The following is a 26,063-nucleotide window of genomic DNA, read 5'->3' on the forward strand; positions in this document are numbered from 1 at the left end:
CTAGCGTGTGTTGAGAAGGAGCCTAGCGTGTGTTGAGAAGGAGCCTAGCGTGTGTTGAGAAGGAGCCTAGCGTGTGTTGAGAAGGAGCCTAGCGTGTGTTGAGAAGGAGCCTAGCGTGTGTTGAGAAGGAGCCTAGCGTATGTTGAGAAGGAGCCTAGCGTGTGTTGAGAAGGAGCCTAGCGTGTGTTGAGAAGGAGCCTAGCGTGTGTTGAGAAGGAGCCTAGCGTGTGTTGAGAAGGAGCCTAGCGTGTGTTGAGAAGGAGCCTTGTGTGTGTTGAGAATGAGCCTTGCGTGTGTTGAGAATGAGCCTAGCGTGTGTTGAGAAGGAGCCTAGCGTGTGTTGAGAAGGAGCCTAGCGTGTGTTGAGAAGGAGCCTAGCATGTGTTGAGAAGGAGCCTAGCATGTGTTGAGAAGGAGCCTAGCATGTGTTGAGAAGGAGCCTAGCGTGTGTTGAGAAGGAGCCTAGCGTGTGTTGAGAAGGAGCCTAGCATGTGTTGAGAAGGAGCCTAGCGTGTGTTTAGTGTTCTTTTTTTAACCTTTATTTAACCAGGCAAGTCAGTTAAGAACAAATTTTTTTTTTCAATGACGGCCTAGGAACAGTGGGTTAACTGCCTGTTCAGGGGCAGAACGACAGATTTGTACCTTGTCAGCTCGGGGGTTTGAACTTGCAACCTTCCGGTTACTAGTGCAATGCTAGGTGTTCTGTGTTGAGTTGTATGTCTGGTTCTGCCTGGCAGGTTCATCTGACTGCCAACCCAGAGGTGTACAGTCAAGTGCCAGGGGACACCACAGGGAAACGCGTCAACAAAAAACTCTTCTTTGACACTAGCCACAGCCACCTGTATATCACCACTGAGAAAAAGGTACAGTCCTCCATTAGCGTTCTGTACAGACCTCCAGACAGTACTTCTGTTTGTCAGTCATTGTTGTTATTGCTGTGGAGAGAGAAAGGGAAAGACCCTGTGTGTTAACTACAGCTAGAGGAAGTAATGTTGATACTGTTTGTGTTGTTGACTGCATGCTACTATAGATCATCAAGATTTATAAGTGAATTTCAACGCTACAGACATTTCAGTGTTCCGATAAACCTCCAGTCCTGACATGTTTGTATCTCTAAGGTCCCACTGTAATGCTGTTTGTGTGGACTGTGTTACTACTGTAGATCACCAAGGTGCCAGTGCAGACGTGCCATCTGAAAACAGACTGCCAGTCCTGTGTGTCGCCATGGGACCCCTACTGTGGCTGGTGTGTTCTGGAGGGCAGGTAAGAAAATACTTTATACAAACTCCCAATCATTTTATGGAGGGAACCAGATAAGTGTATATCTCAGAGCCATGTCCCTCTAAACAGAGCTAGATAGGGCCTGCCTCCATCAGCAGAGTGTAGATGTGTATTAAGAGCATCCTGTCGGTCTGTATCACCGCCTGGTACGGAAATTGCACCGTCCGCAAATGCAGGCCTCTCCAGAGGGTGGTGCGTTCAGCCCAACGCATTACTGAGGGCACACTGCCTGCCCTCCAGGGCATCTACAGCACCTGGTGTCACAGGCAGGACGTTATCAAAGACCTCAGAAACCCGAGCCATGGCCAGTTCACCCTGCTACCATCTAGAAGGTGGAGACAGTACAGGTGCTTCAAAGCTAGAACCAAGAGACTGATAAACAGCTTCTATTTCCAGGCCATCAGACTGTTAAACAGTCACTACTAGTGGCCTCCACCCAGTACCCTTCCCGGAACCTTAGTCATGGTTCCTGTCGGCTACCACCCGGTATTCTACCCTGCACCTTAGAGACTGCTGCCCTATTTACATAGAGTCATGTCTTTACTATGGATTAAATTATATATGACATGCTATTTTATCAAATCAATTATCTGTAATTAATATTACCTGATTAAACTAATCATGTAGATGTAATTAACTAGATGTCGGGGCACCACGGAAGAATGTTTATCGCGCTGTTGTCTTCCGAATAGACTCTTAGAGATCTGGTGGTCTTTTATATCAATAGCAGTCAATTATTAATCGTCACCTTATTCAGCCTCATCTGAACATCGTACAATTCTTGGTTATCTTCACGAACAAGCTTTTTTTATTATTTGACTAAATACCTAAATAATCACACAGAATTACATATACACAGGATGAATCATACATTGATTATTAATTATGTCATAAAATAAATCGTCCCTAGTTGACGAAACTGATATGACGACTGGTTACACAAAGAAAGGGGCTTGGGTTTCAATGAAAGAGCGGGAGGACTAAGAACAAAAGGATTGGGTCTCTATCGGACCCTGAGAAGGGTGTGTGGTAGAACGAATATGTTGTAGTATCCTGTCGTTCTGAAGAGATTGTCTGTCCTTTCCTAGGCCGCACACGTTTACAGCTGCTGCTGATAACTCGGGGCGGCAGGGTAGCCTAGTGGTTAGAGCATTGGACTAGTAACTGAAAGGCTGCAAGTTCAAATCCCCAAGCTGACAAGGTACAAAATCTGTTGTTCTGCCCCTGAACAGGCAGTTAACCCACGGTTCCTAGGCCGTCATTGAAAATAAGAATTTGTTCTTAACTGACTTGCCTAGTAAAATAAAGGTAAAATAAAAATCTAGGATGTATCACTTCTTTAGTGAATAAGAGTTCAAAGTTCATGCCAAGTTGCCGTACTCAGCTCATGCTATATTCTGGCTGGCGTAGTTGAAATTCTTCCTTCCAGCGTGGCGATCGTCACCTCCACGTTGATATTAGCCCTTTTAAACGTATGGACATCAGTCCTCACGTCATCGGGAACACAAGGTTGACTTTCGTCAATGGGCTTTTGTAGTGTGGGAGAGACTGTGTGCTTCATAGTTCTCAACCAATGTCTGTTCACTTGGGCAGGGCCACTGAGTGAGCATAGTTCACTTATGAAAACAATTCTCTCATTTAGAAGCTAAAATTACATTTAACCTTTTCACAAATAGTTTCATATTTAAACATTTAAATTGCACAACAATTCCATGTGAATCTGACTAGAATGTGATGACTTTCCAACATACAATTTATGTCATCCTATCATGAGTAATAATGTCTCAAACGACAACTGATCTGACATAATATTCTTTAAGTACCAATGGATACTTTCAACTGGTTGTATTTACTGACATATTGTTCCTTTCCCAACCTTTTAATGTTACCATACTCTCTCTATGTTAACAAAGGGCTTTCCAAGAGACCATTTTGTAGAGTATGTAGTGGAAATTTCCTGTATTTACCAAATCATGAGAGCAAACCACACACACGTCAGAGTTATCATAAAGTCCATCTTTAATTATATGAGCTCCATCACAACCCTGTGACCCTCAAATCAATTCAGTGTCTATAAATGAATTCTCTGAGAGTGCTTGCAAAACAGTTCTAAGTATCATTTATAGCCAAGACACACCCATCTCAACTCACATGACGAATAACAGATCTTAGGAACATTACAAAGGAAGACTTTACTTGAGAGAGGAGTATTCCATAGCCAGACAGCATTAGCTATAAATTATCGTTCAGTTTGCTCTCCTAAAACGAGGTTCTACTTCTTGTTCTTGGTACAACATAGTACCAAGACATTAGGATATATATCAATTGTCATTTTAGACACTCCCATTCTGGACAAGCTCACAGAGACACAGTGACTGGCACACAGACATTGTGGAGCCAAGAGATAATTGGTTCCCCCTCAATCAATCCATTCACATGGTTTAAAAGATGTTTACATATGAAGACAAGCTTGACCTCTCCCCTCTCTGCGGCCCAAGTAACTGAACCCTGACAGAGAACAGATAACTGCAACCGGCCAACAGTATCATCCAAAAATAGACATTCTAATTCTAATATCTCACATAAGCATGCAATAAAAACAATAAAACATTATCTATAAATGTTACCTAAATAATTCTGATTCCGCCACAACAAGTGGAGAGAGAAAAGGGGGAAAGGTATTTATGGGGGTCATAAACCTCACCAACAGGGCAACGTGATGACAATAGAGTCATTGAACACTGGTCACTTTAATGATGTTTACATACTGTTTTACTCACTTCATATGTATATACTGTATTCTAGTCAAGGTTCATCCTATATAACTATTGCTGTACACATCTTTCATATCCTGTCCAGATTGTCTACACACACCCTTATATACATGTGTATATATATACTGTATATTTATATTCCAGACTCGTTATGATATTTCTTAATTTCTTTCTTTAAATTTATGGGGATTTGTGTGTACTGTTTTGTATTGTTAGGTATACTGCACTGTTGGAGCTAGAAACTTAAGCATTTCGCTGCACCTGCGATAACATCTGCTAAATATGTGTACACGACCAATAACATTTGATCTGATTTGATTGATCTGCTCTGTTTCAACAACCTGGGCCCTTCATAGTGTTTCTGCTTTACTTCTTCATTTCTGTGGCACTGAGAGAGCAGAGTATTTTTGTTAGAGCTGTGCTATTGACTGTTATTTCTACAATACTGTTATCAGTACGTTAACCGATAAAACTCAAATGTGAGGTATTTTAATGACAGGAAATGACTGTTATTAAGAGGTCACTATGAGACAGGAATGAATGTGTAACAAGCGGACAAAATGAGCAGAGAGCAGTGGCTGATGGGTGTTGGTGTTCTCCAGGTGTACCAGGAGGTCTGATTGCCGGCGAGCGGAGGAGAAGAACGGCTGGTTGTGGAGCCCCAAGCAGCAGTGTGTGAAGATCGTGTCCTTCAACCCACCCAACCTCAGCTGCAAAAAGACCCAGCAGGTAGTGTCCTGTACGGGTTCTGGCAACGGCAGTAATGTCCCTCCTTGATAAGAAATAATAAGAATCAGTGACCCACTGCTCTGAGACAATATTCACTATATTGATCCTGCTCAGAAAACTGAAAACTGGCTTATTAAAACTGCGGAATGTGCTAGCGCTCAAAGCACCTCTGACTCTGCTCTCCTCCCCCTATCTCTTTGTCTCTCTCTCATTCATTATCTCTCTCTTTTTCTATCTTTCTCTTTTCTCTCCTCCCTCTCTCTTTTACTCTCTCTTTCTTTCTCTTTTCTCTCCTCCCTCTCTCGATGCCTCTCCATCTCTCTCTCTCTCTCTCTCTCTCTCTCTCTCTCTCTCTCTCTCTCTCTCTCTCTCTCTCTCTCTCTCTCTCTCTCTCTCTTAGGTGGAAATCAATGTGCCCTCCCTCCCCTCCTTCGGGCAGGCAGACCGTCTGTGCTGTGTGTTCCCCTCCTATATGAGTGACGCCACCATGTCCTCTGGCCAGGTCACTTGTGCCCTGCCCAACCCTGTCTCCTTACCATCCACACCTGAACACCAGGGTAGGTCATCACCCTCAGTCTCCACTGGCACTGCAGTAGGGCAAGGAGATGTTCCTGACTACAAGAGCTGAACAAGAGAAACTCTGAGCCCTAATTATAGGCTGTAGCTTCTTAAAGCCCAGAGTTGTTCCTGGTCAGGACATGTGGTCAAGAAAAAACTCCTGGCCCTACTCTGTTGCTTTGTTTCATTGACCTTGAAGGCTGTTTTTTGTATATGTTACATTCACTACAACCTGTATCGTCACCAATCACAATGACACTCATTCACCCTGTTCCTCTCTGTGCCTGTAGATTTCGTGGCGGTGCCCATTAAGATCTTTGTGAACGAGTCAGTGGAGCTGGCCACCAGGGAGTTCAATTTCTACAACTGTTCAGCCACTGTGAGGAAAGCAGAGAGCACACCGTGAGTTAACTAGTCCTCCTACTGTACTCTGGACTGTACTCTCTGGACTGTACTCTCCTACTGTACTCTCCTTTTGTACTCTCCTACTGTACTCTCTGGACTGTACTCTCTGGACTGTACTCTCCTACTCTACTCTCTGGACTGTACTCTCCTTTTGTACTCTCCTACTGTACTCTCTGGACTGTACTCTCCTACTGCACTTTCCTATTGTACTCTCTGAACTGTACTCTCCCACTGTACTCTCTGGACTGTACTTTCCCAATGTACTCTCTGGCCTGTACTCTCATACTGTACTCTCCTACTGCACTTTCCTATTGTACTCTCTGGACTGTACTCTCCCACTGTACTCTCCCACTGTACTCACCTACTGTACTCTCTGGACTGTACTCTCCTACTGTACTCTCCAGCCTGTACTCTCCTACTGTACTCTCTGGACTGTAATCTCCTACTGTTCTCTCTGGACTGTACTCTCTGGACTGTTATCTCCTACCATACTCTCCTGACTGTACTCTCCTACTGTACTCTCTGGACTGTACTCTCCTACTGTTCTCTCTGGACGGTACTCTCCGGACTGTACTCTCCTACTGTACTCTCTGGACTATACTCTCCTACTGTACTCTCTGGACTGTACTCTCCTACTGTACTCTCTGGACTGTACTCTCCTACTGTACTCTCTGGACTGTACTCTCCTACTGTACTCTCTGGACTGTACTCTCCTACTGCACTCTCTGGGCTATACACTTCTACTGTACTCTCTGGACTGTACTCTCTGGACTGTACTCTCCTACTGTACTCTCTGGACTGTACTCTCCTACTGTACTCTCCTACTGTACTCTCTGGACTGTACTCTCCTACTGTACTCTCTGACTTGTACTCTCATACTATACTCTCTGGACTGCACTCTCTGACCTGTACTCTCATACTATACTCTCTGGACTGTACTCTGGTCTGTACACTCCTACTGTACTCTCTGGGCTGTCCTCTCCTACTGTACTCTCTGGACTGTACTCTATGGGCTGTACTCTCCTACTGTACTCTCTGGACTGTACTTTCTGGACTGTACTCTCCTACTGTACTCTATGGACTGTACTCTCCGGGCTGTACTCTCCTACTGTACTCTCCTACTGTTCTCTCTGGACTGTAATCTCCAGACTGTACTCTCCTACTGTACTCTCCGGACTGTACTCTGCTAGTGTACTCTCTGGACTGTACTCTCCTACTGTACTCTCTGGACTGTACCCTCGCACTGTACTCTCCTACTGTACTCTCCTACTGTCCTCTCTGGACTGTAATCTCCAGACTGTACTCTCCTACTGTACTCTCCGGACTGTACTCTGCTAGTGTACTCTCTGGACTGTACTCTCCTACTGTACTCTCTGGACTGTTCTCTCTGGACTGTAATCTCCAGACTGTACTCTCCTACTGTACTCTCTGGACTGTACTCTCCTACTGTACTCACCTACTGTACTCACCTACTGTACTCTCTGGACTGTACTCTTCCACTGTACTCTCCTACTGTACTCTCTGGACTGTACTTTCTGGACTGTATTCTCTTAACTGTACTCTCTGGGCTGTACTCTCTGGACTGTACTTTCCCACTGTACTCTCCTACTGTACTCTCTGGACTGTACTCTCTGGACTGTACTCTCAGGACTGTGCTCTCCTACTGTACTCTCTGGACTGTACTCTCCGGACTGTACAACTCCCACTGTACTATCCTACTGTACTCTCTGGACTGTACTCTCTGGACTGTACTCTCTAGACTGTACTATCCTACTGTACTCTCTGGACTGTACTCTCCTACTGTATTCTCTGGACTGTGCTCTCTGGACTGTACTCTCTTGGCTGTACTCTCCTACTGCACTCCCTGGGCTATACACTCCTACTGTACTCTCTGGGCTGTCCTCTCCTACTGTACTCTCCTACTGTACTCTCTGGACTGTACTCTCCTACTGTACACTCTGACTTGTACTTTCATACTATACTCTCTGGACTGCACTCTCTGACCTGTACTCTCATACTGTACTCTCTGGGCTGTACACTCCTACTGTACTCTCTGGGCTGTCCTCTCCTACTGTACTCTCTGGACTGTACTCTCTGGACTGTACTCTATGGACTGTACTCTCCTACTGTACTCTCTGGACTGTACTCTCCAGACTGTACTCTCCAGACTGTACTCTCCTACTGTACTCTCTGGACTGTACACTCCTACTGTACTCTCTGGACTGTACTCTTCTACTGTACTCTCTGGACTGTACTCTCTTGGCTGTACTCTCCTACTGCACTCTCTGGGCTATACACTCCTACTGTACTCTCTGGGCTGTCCTCTCCTACTGTACTCTCCTACTGTACTCTCTGGACTGTACTCTCCTACTGTTCTCTCTGGACTGTAATCTCCAGACTGTACTCTCCTACTGTACTCTCCAGACTGTACTCTGCTAGTGTACTCTCTGGACTGTACTCTCCTACTGTACTCTCTGGACTGTACTCTCCTACTGTACTCTCTGGACTGTACTCTCCTACTGTTCTCTCTGGACTGTACTCTCCGACAGTACTCTCCTACTGTACTCTCTGGACTATACTCTCCCACTGTACTCTCCTACTGTTCTCTCTGGACTGTACTCTCTGAAACTGTACTCTTCTACCGTACTCTCTTGGCTGTACTCTCCTACTGTACTCTCTGGGCTGTCCTCTCCTACTGTACTCTCCTACTTTACTCTCTGGACTGTACTCTCCTACCGTACTCTCTTGGCTGTACTCTCCTACTGTACTCTCTGGGCTGTCCTCTCCTACTGTACTCTCATACTGTACTCTGACCTGTACTCTCATACTATAATCTCTGGACTGTACTCTCTGGGCTGTACTCTCTGGGCTGTACTCTCTGGACTGTACTCTCCCACTGTACTCTCCCACTGTACTCTCTGGGCTGTACTCTCCTACTGTACTCTCTGGGCTGTACTCTCTGGACTGTACTCTCCTACTGTACTCACCTACTGTACTCTCTGGACTGTACTCTCCCACTGTACTCTCCTACTGTACTCTCTGGACTGTACTTTCTGGACTGTATTCTCTTAACTGTACTCTCTGGGCTGTACTCTCTGGACTGTACTTTCCCACTGTACTCTCCTACTGTACTCTCTGGACTGTACTCTCTGAACTGTACTCTCTGGACTGTACTCTCTGGACTGTACTATCCTACTGTACTCTCTGGACTGTACTCTCCTACTGTACTCTCTGGACTGTACTCTCCTACTGTTTTCTCTGGACTGTACTCTGCTAGTGTACTCTCTGGACTGTACTCTCCCACTGTACTCTCCCACTGTACTCTCTGGACTGTACTCTCCCACTGTACTCTCTGGACTGTACTCTCCTACTGTACTCTCTGGACTGTACTCTCCTACTGTTTTCTCTGGACTGTACTCTGCTAGTGTACTCTCTGGACTGTACTCTCCCACTGTACTCTCCCACTGTACTCTCTGGACTGTACTCTCCCACTGTACTCTCTGGACTGTACTCTCCTACTGTTTTCTCTGGACTGTACTCTGCTAGTGTACTCTCTGGACTGTACTCTCCCACTGTACTCTCCTACTGTACTCTCTGGACTGTACTCTCTGGGCTGTACTCTCTGGACTGTACTTTCCCACTGTACTCTCCTACTGTACTCTCTGGACTGTACTCTCCGGACTGTACAACTCCCACTGTACTCTCTGGACTGTACTATCCTACTGTACTCTCTGGACTGTACTCTCCTACTGTACTCTCTGGACTGTACTCTCTGAACTGTACAGTCCTACTATACTCTCTGGACTGTACTCTCCTACTGTACTCTCTGGACTGTACTCTCCTACTGTACTCTCCCACTGTACTCTCTGGACTGTACTCTCCCACTGTACTCTCCCACTGTACTCTCCTACTGTACTCTCTGGACTGTACTCTCTGGGCTGTACTCTCTGGACTGTACTTTCCCACTGTACTCTCCTACTGTACTCTCTGGACTGTACTCTCCGGACTGTACAACTCCCACTGTACTCTCTGGACTGTACTCTCCTACTGTACTCTCCCACTGTACTCTCTGGACTGTACTCTCCCACTGTACTCTCCCACTGTACTCTCCCGCTGTACTCTCTCGACTGTACTCTCCTACTGTACTCTCTGGGCTGTACTCTCTGGACTGTACTCTTCCACTGTACTCTCCTACTGTACTCTCTGGACTGTACTCTCCGGACTGTATTCTCTTAACTGTACTCTCTGGGCTGTACTCTCTGGACTGTACTCTTCCACTGTACTCTCCTACTGTACTCTCTGGACTGTACTCTCCGGACTGTATTCTCTTAACTGTACTCTCTGGGCTGTACTCTCTGGACTGTACTCTCTGAACTGTACACTCCTACTATACTCTCTGGACTGTAATCGCCAACTGTCCTCTCTGGACTGTGCTCTCCTACTATACTCTCTGGACTGTACTCTCCTACTGTACTCTCTGGACTGTACACTCCTACTATACTCTCTGGACTGTACTCTCCAACTGTCCTCTCTGGACTGTGCTCTCCTACTGTACTCTGTGCTCTCCTACTGTACTCTCTGGACTGTACTCTCTGGACTGTACTTTCCTACTGTACTCTGTGCTCTCCTACTGCACTGTACTCTCTCATTGAAACACAGTCCTATCCCACTGTCTGTACTCTCCCCTTGACCAGACTCACTGGGTTTTAGTGCTGACAACCTTGATGGAAATGAATAGCTGCATGTGCACAAATGAGAGAAAGGTTTCTTTGTGTACATTCTGTATGATGCATGAATGATACTGGGATTGAATGCACCTCTTGCATTTCCCCCCTTTTTTTATTACCAACCAGAGGAAATTGCTTCAGTTTCCTTTTCATTAATCAAAAAATGAAAGTCGATCTCATACGTATATGTGTTTTCTCTTCTGCTGCTTCGAGGGCTGTTTTTTCATCTGGAGGAAGCGTGTGATAAATGGGCTTTGTTTATCAGGTTACAGATATATATTTACCATCAACAATATAGGTTCTACTGTTACAGGAATACTATCATGGATTTACATGTTTTAAAAAGAGATTGCCTCCCTGGTGTGTGTGTGTGTCTGTGTGCGTGTGCGTGTGTGCGCGTGTGTATCAGATGTTTGTCGTGTGTGGCCAGCCCATGGGGCTGCCAGTGGAACACCCAGGACCACACCTGCCGGGACAAGGACAACACTGTGTTGGGCCCTCAAATCATCAAACACAGACAGGTAGCTAGGTGCTCCACTAAACAGGCCTAATGTACATTGCATGTATGCTAAGAGTCAAAAGTCATGAGTGTTTTTGTATGGAATATCAGTTTGTAAGTCAGCAGATGCATGCCAACTGATAAATCAGTCTGGATGACAGTTTGTCCGTCGAATAACTAAAGGCATAAATGCTCAAAATGTAGTATTTCCATCTGTGTTCAGGGGGCAAGATGTCCCCAGTTCGAGAACCCTGATCCTGTGCTCATTCCTGTGGGGTTCAAAACCACCATCGGCTTCGAGGGCATCAACCTGGATGTTTACCAGGTACTGGGAAAAAAATAGTGTCTTATATAGCTGTTATAGAGCTTTATAGCTGTTCTGAAATAGTTCAAAAACTGTAGGCGCTAGTTAATTATGAATCAGACTATAGTATGGTTGAGATGAGGCCTTGATAACTGCTCATGTATGAAGTTAACTCTCTGCTCCTCTGCTTCCTCCCTAGGACCGGGTGTTCACCATCGGCACAGAGCTGATGAGTAACATGGAGGAGGACGTCAGGTCTGAAGATGGCCCCTTCTACAGCTTCAGCGGTTTTAACGTATGCCCAGTGCTTCTTATTGCACCACACCTGTCTATTGTAGCTTTCACCACTTCTAAAAGGTGTAAAGGGTTGATCATGTGTTACTGGGTCATGATATTGTATTGTTTGTGTACGTTAACTGGTTTGTGTCAGTTTGATATTATAGCACCCCCTCATGGAAAACAATCCCAATGTTATTTTAACATCCTCAAACTGTGGATTTTGTGTGATTGGAAAACATCTTAGAAGCACTACAGAGAGGTGGGGACCAGCCTCCAGCAACATTATTTTCATACATTGATTGATTCAGCTATTTTGGAGTGGCTGCCAAAGTGTGTATGGGATGGCAGGTAGCCTAGTGGTTAAGAATGTTGGGCCAGTAACTGAAAGGTCGCTGGTTCGAGTCCTGGAGACTAATTTGTCGATATGCTCTTGAGCAAGGTACTTATGTGCTCTATGCTCTTGAGCAAGGTACTTATATGCTCTATGCTCTTGAGAAATATACTAATATACTATATGCTCTTGAGCAAGGTACTTATATGTTCTATACTCTTGAGCAAGGTACTTATATGCTCTATGCTCTTGAGCAAAGTACTTATATGCTCTATGCTCTTGAGCAAGGTACTTATATGCTCTATGCTCTTGAGCAAGGTACTTATATGCTCTATGCTCTTGAGCAAGGTACTTATATGCTCTATGCTCTTGAGCAAGGTACTTATATGCTCTATGCTCTTGAGCAAGGTACTTATATGCTCTATGCTCTTGAGCAAGGTACTTAACCCTAATTGCTCCTGTAAGTCTCTCTGGATAAGAGCATCCGCTAAATTACTTAAATGTAAAATGAGAACTTTTATCTGGCACGTTTTGGAAATGTGAAGTCATTAATCACTTCTTTCACAAACTGTATTAATAATTCATTATTTTCTCCGTTTCTAGTTTTCCTTGGATAAGTCACAGGAGACCAACGTTCTGTTCTACGTGAAGGACAAACAGACGGGCAAGAAAATAGACAGCACACTGAATGGTAAATGGTGCATCTTTATGCAACTCTGTTGACAATGTCCCAAAGGACCATGTGGACATAAATGACAACTGGGGAAGTCCAATTTGACACATTTACATTGACACATTTAACGCAATACTTTTTGCAATCGTCTAAGTGAATTGGTCAAACATCATATCAGACCTTGTACTATCGATGACCAGTGTCACGTCAATGAAATGACAGAATGGTCTTGACATTCCGAGGCGTCCCTCTTACCTTCCTTCACAGTGACCCTATATAGCTGCTCGCTGGGCCGTGAGGACTGCAGCCTGTGTAAGAACGCTGACCCTAAGTACAGGTGTGTGTGGTGTGTCAAAAGGAAGTCGTGCGTCTATGAGAAGCTGTGTACTAATGACCAGGGTACAGAGTGCCCTGACCCACACATCACTGACGTGAGTAGCACCCACAGTACAGTAGTTATCTCCTAACTATATACTAATAACTTACCTTTCAACCTGCAATAATATCGACTTTTGATTATCACTGACTGACTATGCATGTTAATGATCACTTCATTGACTGCTACTGACAACTGGATCTGTTAACAGACTGGTTATTTTCTATTTAAAGGGGTACCTCTGATCAATGCTCATTTTCTAAAGACTGGACTAGCTGCAGTCCTGAACGCATTCTTTTCACAGACTGTGGGGTCACATTCTGCATGTGTTTGTGGCTTATTTCCTGGTGCTACTCTGTAAGCCACTCTATACACTGTCATCTAAAAGCTGTACGGTAGTGCAAATCTAAAAGCCTGTCATCTTAAATCTGTTCCCCAATCCCCCTCCCAGATCATCCCTCGCTACGGGCCCGTGAGGGGGGGCATCTCTGTCACCATCAAGGGCTCCAACCTGGGCATCCACAAGGAGGACATCAAGGCCATCAGTGTGGTGGGGGTCCCCTGTATACATCAGGAGAACAAATACGCCGTTTCCACCAGGTAACATACACTGGCAACCCAGTCACCGCTGTCCCCTTGTCACAATAGACGTTGATGGATGTGGTCCTCTCAACAGTAGATTTCAATCTGAAATGTAATCTAGAATGCCTAAATATAATATCTAAGTCTTCCTCCCTGTCTCTCTGTTTTACAGCGTGGTGTGTGAGATCGGGCCCTTGGAAACCCTGAGTACAAACTGTGGCCAGGTGGAGGTGGAGGTAGAGGGAGGGAAGAGAGGAACGTCGTCTGCTTTCTTCACATACCGGGTAACAAACCTACCGCACTCCTTCACGTCAATAACACTCCTTCACGTCAATAACACTCCTTCACTTCAGGATGAGAGGGAGGACTCGTGAAGTGGAAAATGCTTTTACATGTTTGGCTATGCTATCACCATTCAATTTCACAGCTATACAGACGCTGTATTACAGAGCTTCTTATCGGCCCGCATGAAGGGCATGTCGTTTAAGTGTAATATCCAAATAAAATTCATGAATGTTCTGTTGAATGAACTACTCTGGTAATGCCACAATGGCAGATAATGCCCAGTACGATAAGATGAAATTGATTTGTGTGTATTATAGTTTAACAAGGTGCTATACGGCGACTCAATTTCCTCTGGTGCCTTAACAGGGTACATTGGAGCAATTTCACTGCCTTTTTTATATCTTGCACGGCTAATGCTTCCCCACAGGGGACCGCCCCCCCCCTAACTGTTTACTCAGCAAATTGAAGGAAATGCGAAGTGTGCGGGTGTGTGTGCATTTTGAAAGCCTTGTGGGGGCGAGATGAGACAGGAATATGATGAGCGTTTTTTACTACCTGATCCTCCAGGACCCCATCGCCCGCTCGGTTCGCCCCGCCAACGGCTCCAAGGCCGGGGGGACGGTCATCACCATCTCTGGTTTCAACCTGGACACAGCCACCAGGGAGGACATTGCCGTCACCGTTGGGGGGGTGGTGTGCACTGTGTAAGTACTGTTGCATCCTGGGAAGGGAACCAGTGTCAAGAAGGGTTGCGGTTGTCTGGTCTTTAGATCTGTATGTGTTGGCTTTCAGCCAATTCTTTGGCATAACAACAAGCAAAAGAAAAAGTGTTGTAAGCTAAAGTGAATACAGAACTATCAAGCAGGTTAGGGTTGGGGGTTGCATTCAAATGTGGGCATGATTTTCTTTAATAAGAAAGCCCTGTATTGACTTAGCTGTCATGGATCTGGCATGTTAGTCTCCTGTGCACCGTGACCCCTAGTGCTGAGCGGTCTGTGTCGCTGACTGACTGTGTCCTTGTCTGCAGGGAGACGTTTGGTGCAGCCATCACCTGCAGGATGGGAGAGTACCGGGCGGATAAGGTCCCCTCTGACCTGCTCACAGTGACAGTAAAGTATGGGAAGAGAACCACCACAGCCGTCCCCACAGCCTTCCAGTTCTGGGAGAACCCCACTATCCTGGACCACCACCCCAAGGGAAGCTTTGTGTGGTGAGTCCCAGTCCTCGAGACAAGAGGCTATTCTCGAGGCTTCCACATTGTCTCACATCAGATAGCACGTCAACTCCGTCTGCACTGAGAAGCGCCGAGTTAGAATGATGCTACCTGTCTAAACACAATAAAGTGTACCCTAGAGTATAGTTTAATGGCATTCTATCTCCAACACACCTGGCTTCCTCTCCAGATACCAGTTGGTAGCGTAAATGTGATATCTCTTCTGTAGATGAAATGTGAATGTGAGCAGTGGGTTAAAACTGTACCTTTTGTCCCTTTGTGATGGTGATGTTGTTTCAGCGGTGGGAGGACCATCGTGGTGACTGGATCTGGGTTTGACCTAATTCAGAACGCCATCATGAGGGTCCAGGCCTCGGCTGACAAGTGGTCCGGCATAACTCCCACTGAGGTATGGACTCTCTTTCTCTGCCTCTCTCTCTCTCTGCCTCTCTCTATCTCTCTCTCTCTATGCCTCTTTCTCTCCCTGTCTCTCTCTCTTTCTCTCTCTGCTTCTCTCTCTCTGCCTTGCTCTCATATTAATATTCAATGTGTTTAATTGGCATTAAGGACAAGGTCAAAGTTATCAAAGCGAAGTGATACTTGCAGTGCATACAGAAAGTATTCAGACCCCTTGACTTTTTCCACTTTTTGTTACTTTACAGCCTTATTTGCAGTGCATACAGAAAGTATTCAGACCCCTTGACTTTTTCCACTTTTTGTTACTTTACAGCCTTATTCTAAAATGTATTAAATTGTTTTTCCCCCTCATCAATCTACACACAATACCCCATAATGACAAAGCAAAAATAGGTTTTTAGAAATGTTTGCACATGTATTTAAAAACAAAAAAATAAATATCACATTTACATAAGTATTCAGACCCTTTACTGACCCTTGTTGAAGCACCTTCTTGGGTATGATACCACAAGCTTGGTGTCAGGACCCGGTTACGAACCCGGGTCTCCGGAGTGAGAAACAGTCACTTAACCAACTGAGCCACAAATAGTCGGCAGAACCCAGAAGATGAGGCAGACACAGCAGTACTTGAGACGGTGTATTTAATGAAGTAAAAAGTGAAGTTCTTCAGGAAAACATGTAACTCCACAACCTCAAAAGGAATCCTACAAGAACAAAGGTAATCCTCCAAGACAAAAAAAGGTAAATCCACAAGGTGGAAGGTAAAGCACAAAAACCTTCAAAAGATACTCAAAAAAACAAACAAACAAGAACAAAAAACAGAATTCCACAAGAGAGTCCACTGGGATCAACAAGAGTTCTCAGAGTACTAGGGCTGGGTGCTAACATACAAACACAGCGCAAAGAACAGAGGAAAACAAAGGGTTTAAATACAATCAGGGGAAACTAGGCACAGGTGCAAATAATAATGGGGATCAAGGGAAAACAAAAGGTCAAAAGGCACAATGGGGGCATCTAGTGACCAAAAACCAGAACAACCCTGGCCAAATCCTGACACTTACACCTTTATTTGGGGATTTTCTCCCATTCTTCTCTGCAGATCCTCTCAAGCTCTGTCAGGTTGAATGGGGAGCATCGCTGCACAGCTATTTTCAGGTCCCTCGAGAAGTTCAATTGGATTCAAGTCTGGGCTCGGGCAGGCTGCTCAAGGACATTCAGAGACTTGTCTCGAAGCCCCTTCTGCGTTGTCTTGGCTGTGTGCTTATGGTCGTTGTCCTGTTGGAAGGTGAACCTTCGCTCCAGTCTGAGTTCCTGAGCTCTCTGGAGCAGGTTTTCATCAAGGATTTCTCTGTACTTTGCTCCGTTCGTCTTTCCCTCGATCCTGACTGGTCTCACAGTTCCTGTCGCTGAAAAATCCCCACAGCGTGATGCTACCATCCCCATGCTTTAACGTAAGGATGGTTCCAGGTTTTCTCCAGACATGACGCTTAGCATTCAAGCCAAATAGTTCAATCTCGATTTCATCAGACCAGAGAATCTTGTTTCTCATAGTCTGAGAGTCCTTTAGGTGCCTATTGGCAAACTCCAACAGGGCTGTCATGTGAATTTTAATGAGGAGTGGCTTCCATCTGGCCACTCTACCATAAAGGCATGATTGGTGGAGTGCTGCAGAGAGGGTTTCCTTCTTAAAGGTTCTCCCATCTCCACAGAGGAACTCTGGAGCTCTGTCAGAGTGACCATCGGGTTTTTGGTCACCTCCCTGACCAAGGCCCTTCTCCCCCGATTTCTCAGTTTGGCCGGGATGCCAGCTCTGGGAAGAGTCTTGCTGGTTCCAAACGTCGTCCAAACGAGGCCACGGTGTCCTTGGGGACCTTCAATGCTGCAGATTTGTTTTTGTGCCCTTTCCCTGATCTGTGCCTCGACACAATCCTGTCTTGGAGCTCTATAGACAATTCCTTCGACCTCATGTCTTGGTTTTTGCTCTGACATGCACTGTCAACTGTGGGACCTAATATAGTCAGGTGCGTGCCTTTCCAAATCATGTCCAATGAATTGAATTTACAACTGGTGGACTCCAATCAAGTTGTAGAAACATCTCAAGGATGATCAATGGAAACAGGATGCACCGTATAGCACCTTGTTAAGTATCATAGTAGAGGGTTTGAATGCTTCCTTATTTCCGTTTTCAAATGTTTTCTTTTAAATCTGAAAACCTGTTTTTCACTTTGTCATTATGGGGTATTGTGTGTAGATTGATGAATATTTAAAAAATAATAATACATTTTACAATAAGGCTGTAACATAACAAAATGTAGAAAAAGTCAAGGGGTCTGAATACTTTTCCCGAATGCACTGTATACAAAATATGAAAACAACAGTGACAACAATAAGAATAGTAGATATAAAACTAATGAAAAATAAATATATAACAAATAAAGAGAATTACTGGTGAACTTATTGTCTATTACTTATAATACAGGGAGAAAATACAAAATAATATGTTTCCTTCCTTAGCATTTGGCAAGCTGTGACATACTGTGCTGCCAACTCAATAACATCAGACCTTAACCCTTTTCTTTAATATATAAATGTTCACCAAAAAAAACAATTAACAACTCAACGAACGAATAGCTTAGGAGTGCAACCCATGCAATAAACAAAGACAAGATCCCACAACAGAAAGTGGGAAAAAGGGCTGCCTAAGTATGATCCCCAATCAGAGACAACGATTGACAGCTGCCTCTGATTGGGAACCATCCTCGGCCAAAAACAAAGAAATAGACAACATAGAATGCCCACTCAAATCACACCCTGACCTAACCAAATAGAGAAATAAAACTGCTCTCTAAGGTCAGGGCGTGACAGAAACGGTATATTTTTGGGTATGCCTACCACACTGCACCTTGGTCTCATTCGAACGATGGACGTTAGTTTCTCTCTCTCGGGCTCTATACACTGTCTGTCTGCATATGTCTCTGTCTCTGTCTCTCAGCCCTAAACCTAAAAGTCTAAACCATCCCTTTATCTCAACCACATATGGACTGTTATGGACTCTTCATAACTAACCTGGAAGATTGACGCAGAAAAAGCTCTGATTCATCCAGAAATAATCAATCCAGTTTTACTTAATGTCACACAGTTTTCCCAGAGCTGCTGTAGTGGCCTTGCAGAGAGGACTTAATGTCACACTGTGCCCCCAGAGCTGCTGTAGTGGCCTTACAGAGAGGACTTAATGTCACACAGTGCCCCCAGAGCTGCTGTAGTCGCCTTGCAGAGAGGACTTAATGTCACACAGTGCCCCCAGAGCTGCTGTAGTGGCCTTGCAGAGAGGACTTAAAGTCACACAGTGCCCCCAGAGCTGCTGTAGTGGCCTTGCAGACTCCTGCTCCTGATGCCTTGGGCAGGATAAGCAGCGATTTTATTAATTTCATTTAGAGGCTAAATTTAATATGGTAATTAAGGTTCCAGTGGATTATGTGGTGAGGCAGCTCTGTTCCTCTCTAACTCCCTAGGTGGCAGCTCTGTTCCTCTCTAACTTCCTAGGTGGCAGCTCTGTTCCTCTCTAACTCCCTAGGTGGCAGCTCTGTTCCTCTCTAACTCCCAAGTTGGCAGCTCTGTTCCTCTCTAACTCCCTAGGTGGCAACTCTGTTCCTCTCTAACTCCCTAGGTGGCAGCTCTGTTCCTCTCTAACTCCTTAGGTAGCAGCTCTGTTCCTCTCTAACTCCCAAGGTGGCAGCTCTGTTCCTCTTTAACTCCCTAGGTGGCAGCTCTGTTCCTCTCTAACTCCCAAGGTGGCAGCTCTGTTCCTCTCTAACTCCCTAGGTGGCAGCTCTGTTCCTCTCTAACTCCCTAGGTGGCAGCTCTGTTCCTCTCTAACTCTCTAGGTGGCAGCTCTGTTCCTCTCTAACTCCCTAGGTGGCAGCTCTGTTCCTCTCTAACTCCCTAGGTGGCAGCTCTGTTCCTCTAACTCCCTAGGTGGCAGCTCTGTTCCTCTCTAACTCCCTAGGTGGCAGCTCTGTTCCTCTCTAACTCCCTAGGTGGCAGCTCTGTTCCTCTCTAACTCCCTAGGTGGCAGGGACTTGGGGCCATGTACTTACAGGGACATGGGGCCCCACAAATTGGTGGATGATAAAGCTTACTTATTAAAGACCTCCTCCTCCCCTCCATCTCCCCCAGTACCTCCAGGAGGCTCTGAGTAAGAACAACACGGTAATCCAGTTCCTGACCCCGGCCGTCAACAGGTCCTCTGAGACCCATTTGTTCAGGACCTTCATCCAGCTGGACAACTGGGGGAGGGAGCTCAAGCCCTTCGACTACCACCCTGACCCTGCCTTCGACCCCCTCACCAAAAAGATCATCACTGAGACCTCCATCATTGTCGTCACTGTGAGTATTAGAGGCTGATAGGGTCCATCAATGTACTATGTTATGTTTAGGCCCAAGAATATTCCTGACCTAGTTACAGGCTACAACTAGGGCTTTGAGTTTTTTTCGGTTCCTCCTGACTCATAGTTACAGTATGTTGTTACCTACAATACATCCAATAATTCCTTACCATGTTCCACCTCCAGGGTCGAGGTTTTGAAAAAGCCATGACAGCCAAAGAGGCCCAGGCGTTTGTGGGGGATGTCCCGTGCTATGTCAACGCCCTCCAGGATGACAAGCTGTTCTTGGATCCCCCGTCCAGCCAGCCCCAGGCCCGCTCCAAACGCCACCGCAGACGCAGAGACACCAGCTCCGACACATTGGACCTGCTGGTGAGAATACACACACACACACACATATACACACACACACACACACAGGATCATACAGATGCATGGATCTGTCTTTGCTATCTTTTAACTTATCTGCAGTTTCCTAAAGATGAGTAATTGAAATCTGCTTGCCAAAATAGATCCAGAGTAACTTGGTGTCTGTCAGGGCAACTTAATGTTAACAGTTGGCAATATTGCTTTGAAGGCATTCTTCTATCTCCAGTTTTGGTAATAATAACGCTCCTGCTGCTAACTGTGTGTGTTCCAGATTAAGTTTGGGAATGGCGAGTGGGTGGTGGGCTCTGTGCACTACGAGAGCAATAATGAGGTTCCTCTCTTCATCATCATCCCTGCTGTCATCATCCCCATGCTGCTCATCATCCTCGTCTCCGTCTACTGCTACAGGTAGGCTAGATAACCAGAATACAGGACAGTTACACCATACCACCTTAAGGCTAGATAACCAGAATACAGGACATTTACACCATACCACCTTAAGGCTAGATAACCAGAATACAGGACATTTACACCATACCACCTTAAGGCTAGATAACCAGAATACAGGACATTTACACCATACCAACTTAAGGCTAGATAACCAGAATACAGGACATTTACACCATACCACCTTAAGGCTAGATAACCAACATACAGGACAGTTACACCATACCACCTTAAGGCTAGATAACCAACATACAGGACAGTTACACCATACCACCTTAAGGCTAGATAACCAACATACAGGACAGTTACACCATAACACCTTAAGGCTAGATAACCAGAATACAGGACAGTTACACCATAACACCTTAAGGCTAGATAACCCGAATACAGGACAGTTACACCATACCACCTTAAGGCTAGATAACCTGAATACAGGACAGTTACACCATACCACCTTAAGGCTAGATAACCAGAATACAGGACAGTTACACCATACCACCTTAAGGCTAGATAACCAGAATACAGGACAGTTACACCATACCACCTTAAGGCTAGATAACCAGAATACAGGACAGTTACACCATACCACCTCAAGGCTAGATAACCAGAATACAGGACAGTTACAAAATGCCACCTTAAGGCTAGATAACCAGAATACAGGACAGTTACACCATACCACCTTAAGGCTAGATAACCAGAATACAGGACAGTTACAAAATGCCACCTTAAGGCTAGATAACCAGAATACAGGACAGTTACACCATACCACCTTAAGGCTAGATAACCAGAATACAGGACAGTTACAAAATGCCACCTTAAGGCTAGATAACCAGAATACAGGACAGTTACACCATACCACCTTAAGGCTAGATAACCAGAATACAGGACATGTACACCATACCACCTTAAGGCTAGATAACCAGAATACAGGACAGTTACACCATACCACCTTAAGGCTAGATAACCAGAATACAGGACATGTACACCATACCACCTTAAGGCTAGATAACCAGAATACAGGACAGTTACACCATACCACCTTTCTCCATTACCAACATACAGGACAGTTACACCATACAGTTCCACCTTTAGGCTAGATAACCAACATACAGGACAGTTACACCATACAGTTCTACCTTTAGGCTAGATAACCAGAATACAGGACAGTTATACCATACCACCTTTCTCCATTACCAACATACAGGACAGTTACACCATACAGTTTCACCTTTAGGCTAGATAACCAACATACAGGACAGTTACACCATACAGTTCCACCTTTAGGCTAGATAACCAGAATACAGGACAGTTATACCATACCACCTTTCTCCATTACCAACATACAGGACAGTTACACCATACAGTTCTACCTTTAGGCTAGATAACCAGAATACAGGACAGTTATACCATACCACCTTTCTCCATTACCAACATACAGGACAGTTACACCATACAGTTCTACCTTTAGGCTAGATAACCAACATACAGGACAGATACACCATACAGTTCTACCTTTAGGCTAGATAACCAACATACAGGACAGATACACCATACAGTTACACCTTTAGGCTAGATAACCAACATACAGGACAGTTACACCATACCACCTTTCTCCATTACCAACATACAGGACAGTTACACCATACCACCTTTCTCCATGGATGTGGGGGTGACAACTTCATTTGGTGTCAAGGGATCCAAGCCAGCCAAATGGTGCGCAATACACAAAAATGCACAATGTACCATGAGTTAGTGTTCATGTTGGTGTCGGTTTTTGTCTCTGTTCATTGCTCTGCCCATGTTAATGATTGTGTTGTGTGCACAGGAGGAAGAGCCAGCAGGCTGAAAGAGAGTATGAGAAGGTGAAACACCAACTGGAGAATTTGGAGGAGAGTGTACGAGACCGCTGCAAGAAAGAGTTCACAGGTACTACATTATAACCACAGCTGTCAAGTAGAATTGTCTCAGGCCACCAAGGGTCTTCATTACACTTCATTAAACCTCAAAAATACGTACTTCATCTGCACATCCATACATCTATGTATCTTCATCAAGACATGATTTAAAGTAACGAATATGGTAGTTTATGTTTGTGTTGCTTAAAAGTCTCAGGATGAGAACATGTGCAAGGTACTCAGACGTTTGTCCTTTGCCTTCCCAGACCTGATGATAGAGATGGAGGACCATACCAACGAACTGAGCGAGGGGCGAATCCCCTTCCTGGACTATAAGACCTACACGGACCGCGTCTTCTTCCTGCCCTCCAAGGACGGGGCCAATGATGTGATGATCACGGGCAAGCTGGACATCCCTGAGGCACGGAAGGCCATCGTGGGCCATGCCCTCAACCAGTTCTCTAACCTGCTTAACTCCAAGACCTTTCTAATCAATGTAAAGCCCCTTCAGACCACTTAACTGTCTTTGTAATGGTGCATCTATGGCTGGCTCTTCTGTCTCCTTTCCTTCATCTAAAACCGTATTAGGGCAGAATAAGTAAAGGAGACATGGAGAGATGGCTATTTCAGGCTATTTCAGATTATTGCAATCTCCCTTCCATTGTTTACAGTTAAAGATTTATCCACAGTTTATGTTAACTGGATTACCATTAACTTCATATTCTGTTAAACTCCACTGTGTGTGTAGTTCATCAAGACCTTGGAAGGACGTCCAGACTTCAACGCCCGGGCCAAGGTGTACTTTGCCTCCCTGCTGACGGTGGCTCTGCATGGGAAGCTGGAGTACTACACGGACATCATGAGGACCTTGCTGCTGGAACTCATGGGGAACTATGTCGACAGCAAGAACCCCAAACTCATGCTGCGCAGGTCGGGACCACCAACTGCTGTCACTTACAGTAGCTACCATTCCTCAAAGTAGTTCTTGGTAGTTCTACCTATCGTAGATTTAGTTCAGGTAGCTCTACCTATATTAGATTTAGTTCTGGTAGCTCTACCTATCATAGATTTTAGTTCAGGTAGCTCTACCTATATTAGATTTAGTTCTGGTAGCTCTACCTATCATAGATTTTAGTTCAGGTAGCTCTACCTATATTAGATTTAGTTCTGGTAGCTCTACCTATCATAGATTTTAGTTCAGGTAGCTCTACCTATATTAGATTTAGTTCTGGTAGCTCTACCTATATTAGATTTAGTTCTGGTCGCTCTACCTATCTTAGATTTAGTTCTGGTAGCTCTACCTATCTTAGATTTAGTTCTGGTAGCTCTACCTATCTTAGATTTAGTTCTGGTAGCTCTACCTATCTTAGATTTAGTTCTGGTAGCTCTACCTATCTTAGATTTAGTTCTGGTCGCTCTACCTATCTTAGATTTAGTTCTGGTCGCTCTACCTATATTAAATTTAGTTCTGGTCGCTCTACCTATCTTAGATTTAGTTCTGGTAGCTCTACCTATCTTAGATTTAGTTCTGGTCGCTCTACCCATCTTAGATTTAGTTCTGGTAGCTCTACCTATCTTAGATTTAGTTCTGGTCGCTCTACCTATCTTAGATTTAGTTCTGGTAGCTCTACCTATCTTAGATTTAGTTCTGGTCGCTCTACCTATCTTAGATTTAGTTCTAGTCGCTCTACCTATCTTAGATTTAGTTCTGGTCGCTCTACCTATCTTAGATTTAGTTCTGGTCGCTCTACCTATCTTAGATTAAGATAGGTATACAACAGGTGTAGACTTTACCATGAAATGCTTACTTACAAACCCTTAACCAGCAAGGCAGTTTTACGAAAAATAGAGTTAACAAAATATTTACTAAATTAACAAAAGTTTTTAAAAAGTAACAAAGTAAAATAACAATAACAAGGCTATATACAGGATGTGGGGGGTACAGGTTGCATGGGGGTACAGGTTGTGGGGGGGTACAGGTTGTGGGGGGGGTACAGGTGGTGGGGAGGTACAGGTTTGTTGAGGTAATTGAGGTAATATGTACACGACCGGTCAAAAGTTTTAGAACACCTACTCATTCAAGGGTTTTTCTTTATTTTCTACACTGTAGAATAATAGTGAAGACATCAAACTATGAAATAACACATATGGAATCATGTAGTAACCAAAAATGTGTTTAGCAAATCAAAATATATTTTATATTTGAGATTCTTCAAATAGCCAACATTGCAAATGTTGGGATGGCGTATCACTGCAGAATACTGTGGTAGCCATGCTGGTTAGGTGTGGCTTGAATTCAAAATAAATCACAGACAGTGTCACAAGCAAAGCACCCCCACACCATAACACCTCCTCCTCCATGCTTTACGGTGGGAAATACACATGCAGAGATCATCTGTTCACCCACACCACAACTCACAAAGACACAGCGGTTGGAACCAAAATTTTCCAATTTCGATTCCAGACCAAAGGACAAATTTCCACTGGTCTAATGTCCATTGCTTGTGTTTCTTGTTCCAAGCAAGTATATTCTTCTTATTGGTGTCCTTTAGTTTCTTTGCAGCAATTCGAACTATGACGGCCTGATTCATACAGTCTCCTCTGAACAGTTGATGTTGAGATGTGTCTGTTACTTGAACTCTGTGAAGCATTTACAGTGCCTTGCGAAAGTATTCGGCCCCCTTGAACTTTGCAAACTTTTGCCACATTTCGGACTTCAAACATAAAGATATAAAACTGTATTTTTTTGTGAAGAATCAACAACAAGTGGGACACAATCATGAAGTGGAATGACATTTATTGGATATTTCAAACTTTTTTAAATCAAAAACTGAAAAATTGGGCGTGCAAAATTATTCAGCCCCCTTAAGTTAATACTTTGTAGCGCCACCTTGGATTCAGGTCTGGACTTTGACTTGGCCATTCTAACACCTGGATATGTTTACTTTTGAACCATTCCATTGTAGATTTTGCTTTATGTTTTGGATCATTGTCTTGTTGGAAGACAAATCTCCGTCCCAGTCTCAGGTCTTTTGCAGACTCCATCAGGTTTTCTTCCAGAATGGTCCTGTATTTGGCTCCATCCATCTTCCCATCAATTTTAACCATCTTCCCTGTCCCTGCTAAAGAAAAGCAGGCCCAAACCATGATGCTGCCACCACCATGTTTGATAGTGGGGATGGTGTGCTCAGGGTGTTGCTTTTACGCCAAACATAACGTTTTGCATTGTTGCCAAAAAGTTCAATTTTGGTTTCATCTGACCAGAGCACCTTCTTCCACATGTTTGGTGTGTCTCCCAGGTGGCTTAAATGACACTTTTTATGGATATCTTTAAGAAATGGCTTTCTTCTTGCCACTTCCATAAAGGCCAGATTTGTGCAATATATGACTGATTGTTGTCCTATGGACAGAGTCTCCCACCTCAGCTGTAGATCTCTGCAGTTCATCCAGAGTGATCATGGGCCTCTTGGCTGCATCTCTGATCAGTCTTCTCCTTGTATGAGCTGAAAGTTTAGAGGGACAGCCAGGTCTTGG

The 26,063-nt window shown here is 44.6% G+C and overlaps 1 protein-coding gene across 1 annotated transcript in view; it reads left to right on the top strand.

Moving 5' to 3' along the window:
* LOC124037649 (plexin-B2-like) overlaps nucleotides 1-26,063 on the top strand; it is a 278,879-nt gene that overhangs the window by 234,723 nt on the left and 18,093 nt on the right. The window contains exons 5-25 of the mRNA XM_046352576.1: nucleotides 738-863; nucleotides 1,163-1,263; nucleotides 4,658-4,784; nucleotides 5,185-5,341; nucleotides 5,633-5,744; nucleotides 10,884-10,995; nucleotides 11,197-11,298; nucleotides 11,477-11,572; nucleotides 12,491-12,578; nucleotides 12,828-12,991; nucleotides 13,388-13,536; nucleotides 13,691-13,802; nucleotides 14,371-14,507; nucleotides 14,831-15,013; nucleotides 15,317-15,425; nucleotides 19,610-19,819; nucleotides 20,005-20,190; nucleotides 20,459-20,595; nucleotides 22,460-22,560; nucleotides 22,796-23,025; nucleotides 23,278-23,459. Of these exons, the coding sequence (XP_046208532.1) occupies nucleotides 738-863; nucleotides 1,163-1,263; nucleotides 4,658-4,784; nucleotides 5,185-5,341; nucleotides 5,633-5,744; nucleotides 10,884-10,995; nucleotides 11,197-11,298; nucleotides 11,477-11,572; nucleotides 12,491-12,578; nucleotides 12,828-12,991; nucleotides 13,388-13,536; nucleotides 13,691-13,802; nucleotides 14,371-14,507; nucleotides 14,831-15,013; nucleotides 15,317-15,425; nucleotides 19,610-19,819; nucleotides 20,005-20,190; nucleotides 20,459-20,595; nucleotides 22,460-22,560; nucleotides 22,796-23,025; nucleotides 23,278-23,459 (2,921 nt within the window). The remainder of the gene's footprint in view (nucleotides 1-737; nucleotides 864-1,162; nucleotides 1,264-4,657; nucleotides 4,785-5,184; nucleotides 5,342-5,632; nucleotides 5,745-10,883; nucleotides 10,996-11,196; nucleotides 11,299-11,476; nucleotides 11,573-12,490; nucleotides 12,579-12,827; nucleotides 12,992-13,387; nucleotides 13,537-13,690; nucleotides 13,803-14,370; nucleotides 14,508-14,830; nucleotides 15,014-15,316; nucleotides 15,426-19,609; nucleotides 19,820-20,004; nucleotides 20,191-20,458; nucleotides 20,596-22,459; nucleotides 22,561-22,795; nucleotides 23,026-23,277; nucleotides 23,460-26,063) is intronic.

The sequence above is a fragment of the Oncorhynchus gorbuscha genome, linkage group LG06 (genome assembly GCF_021184085.1).
Source record: "Oncorhynchus gorbuscha isolate QuinsamMale2020 ecotype Even-year linkage group LG06, OgorEven_v1.0, whole genome shotgun sequence".
NCBI lineage: Eukaryota > Metazoa > Chordata > Actinopteri > Salmoniformes > Salmonidae > Oncorhynchus > Oncorhynchus gorbuscha.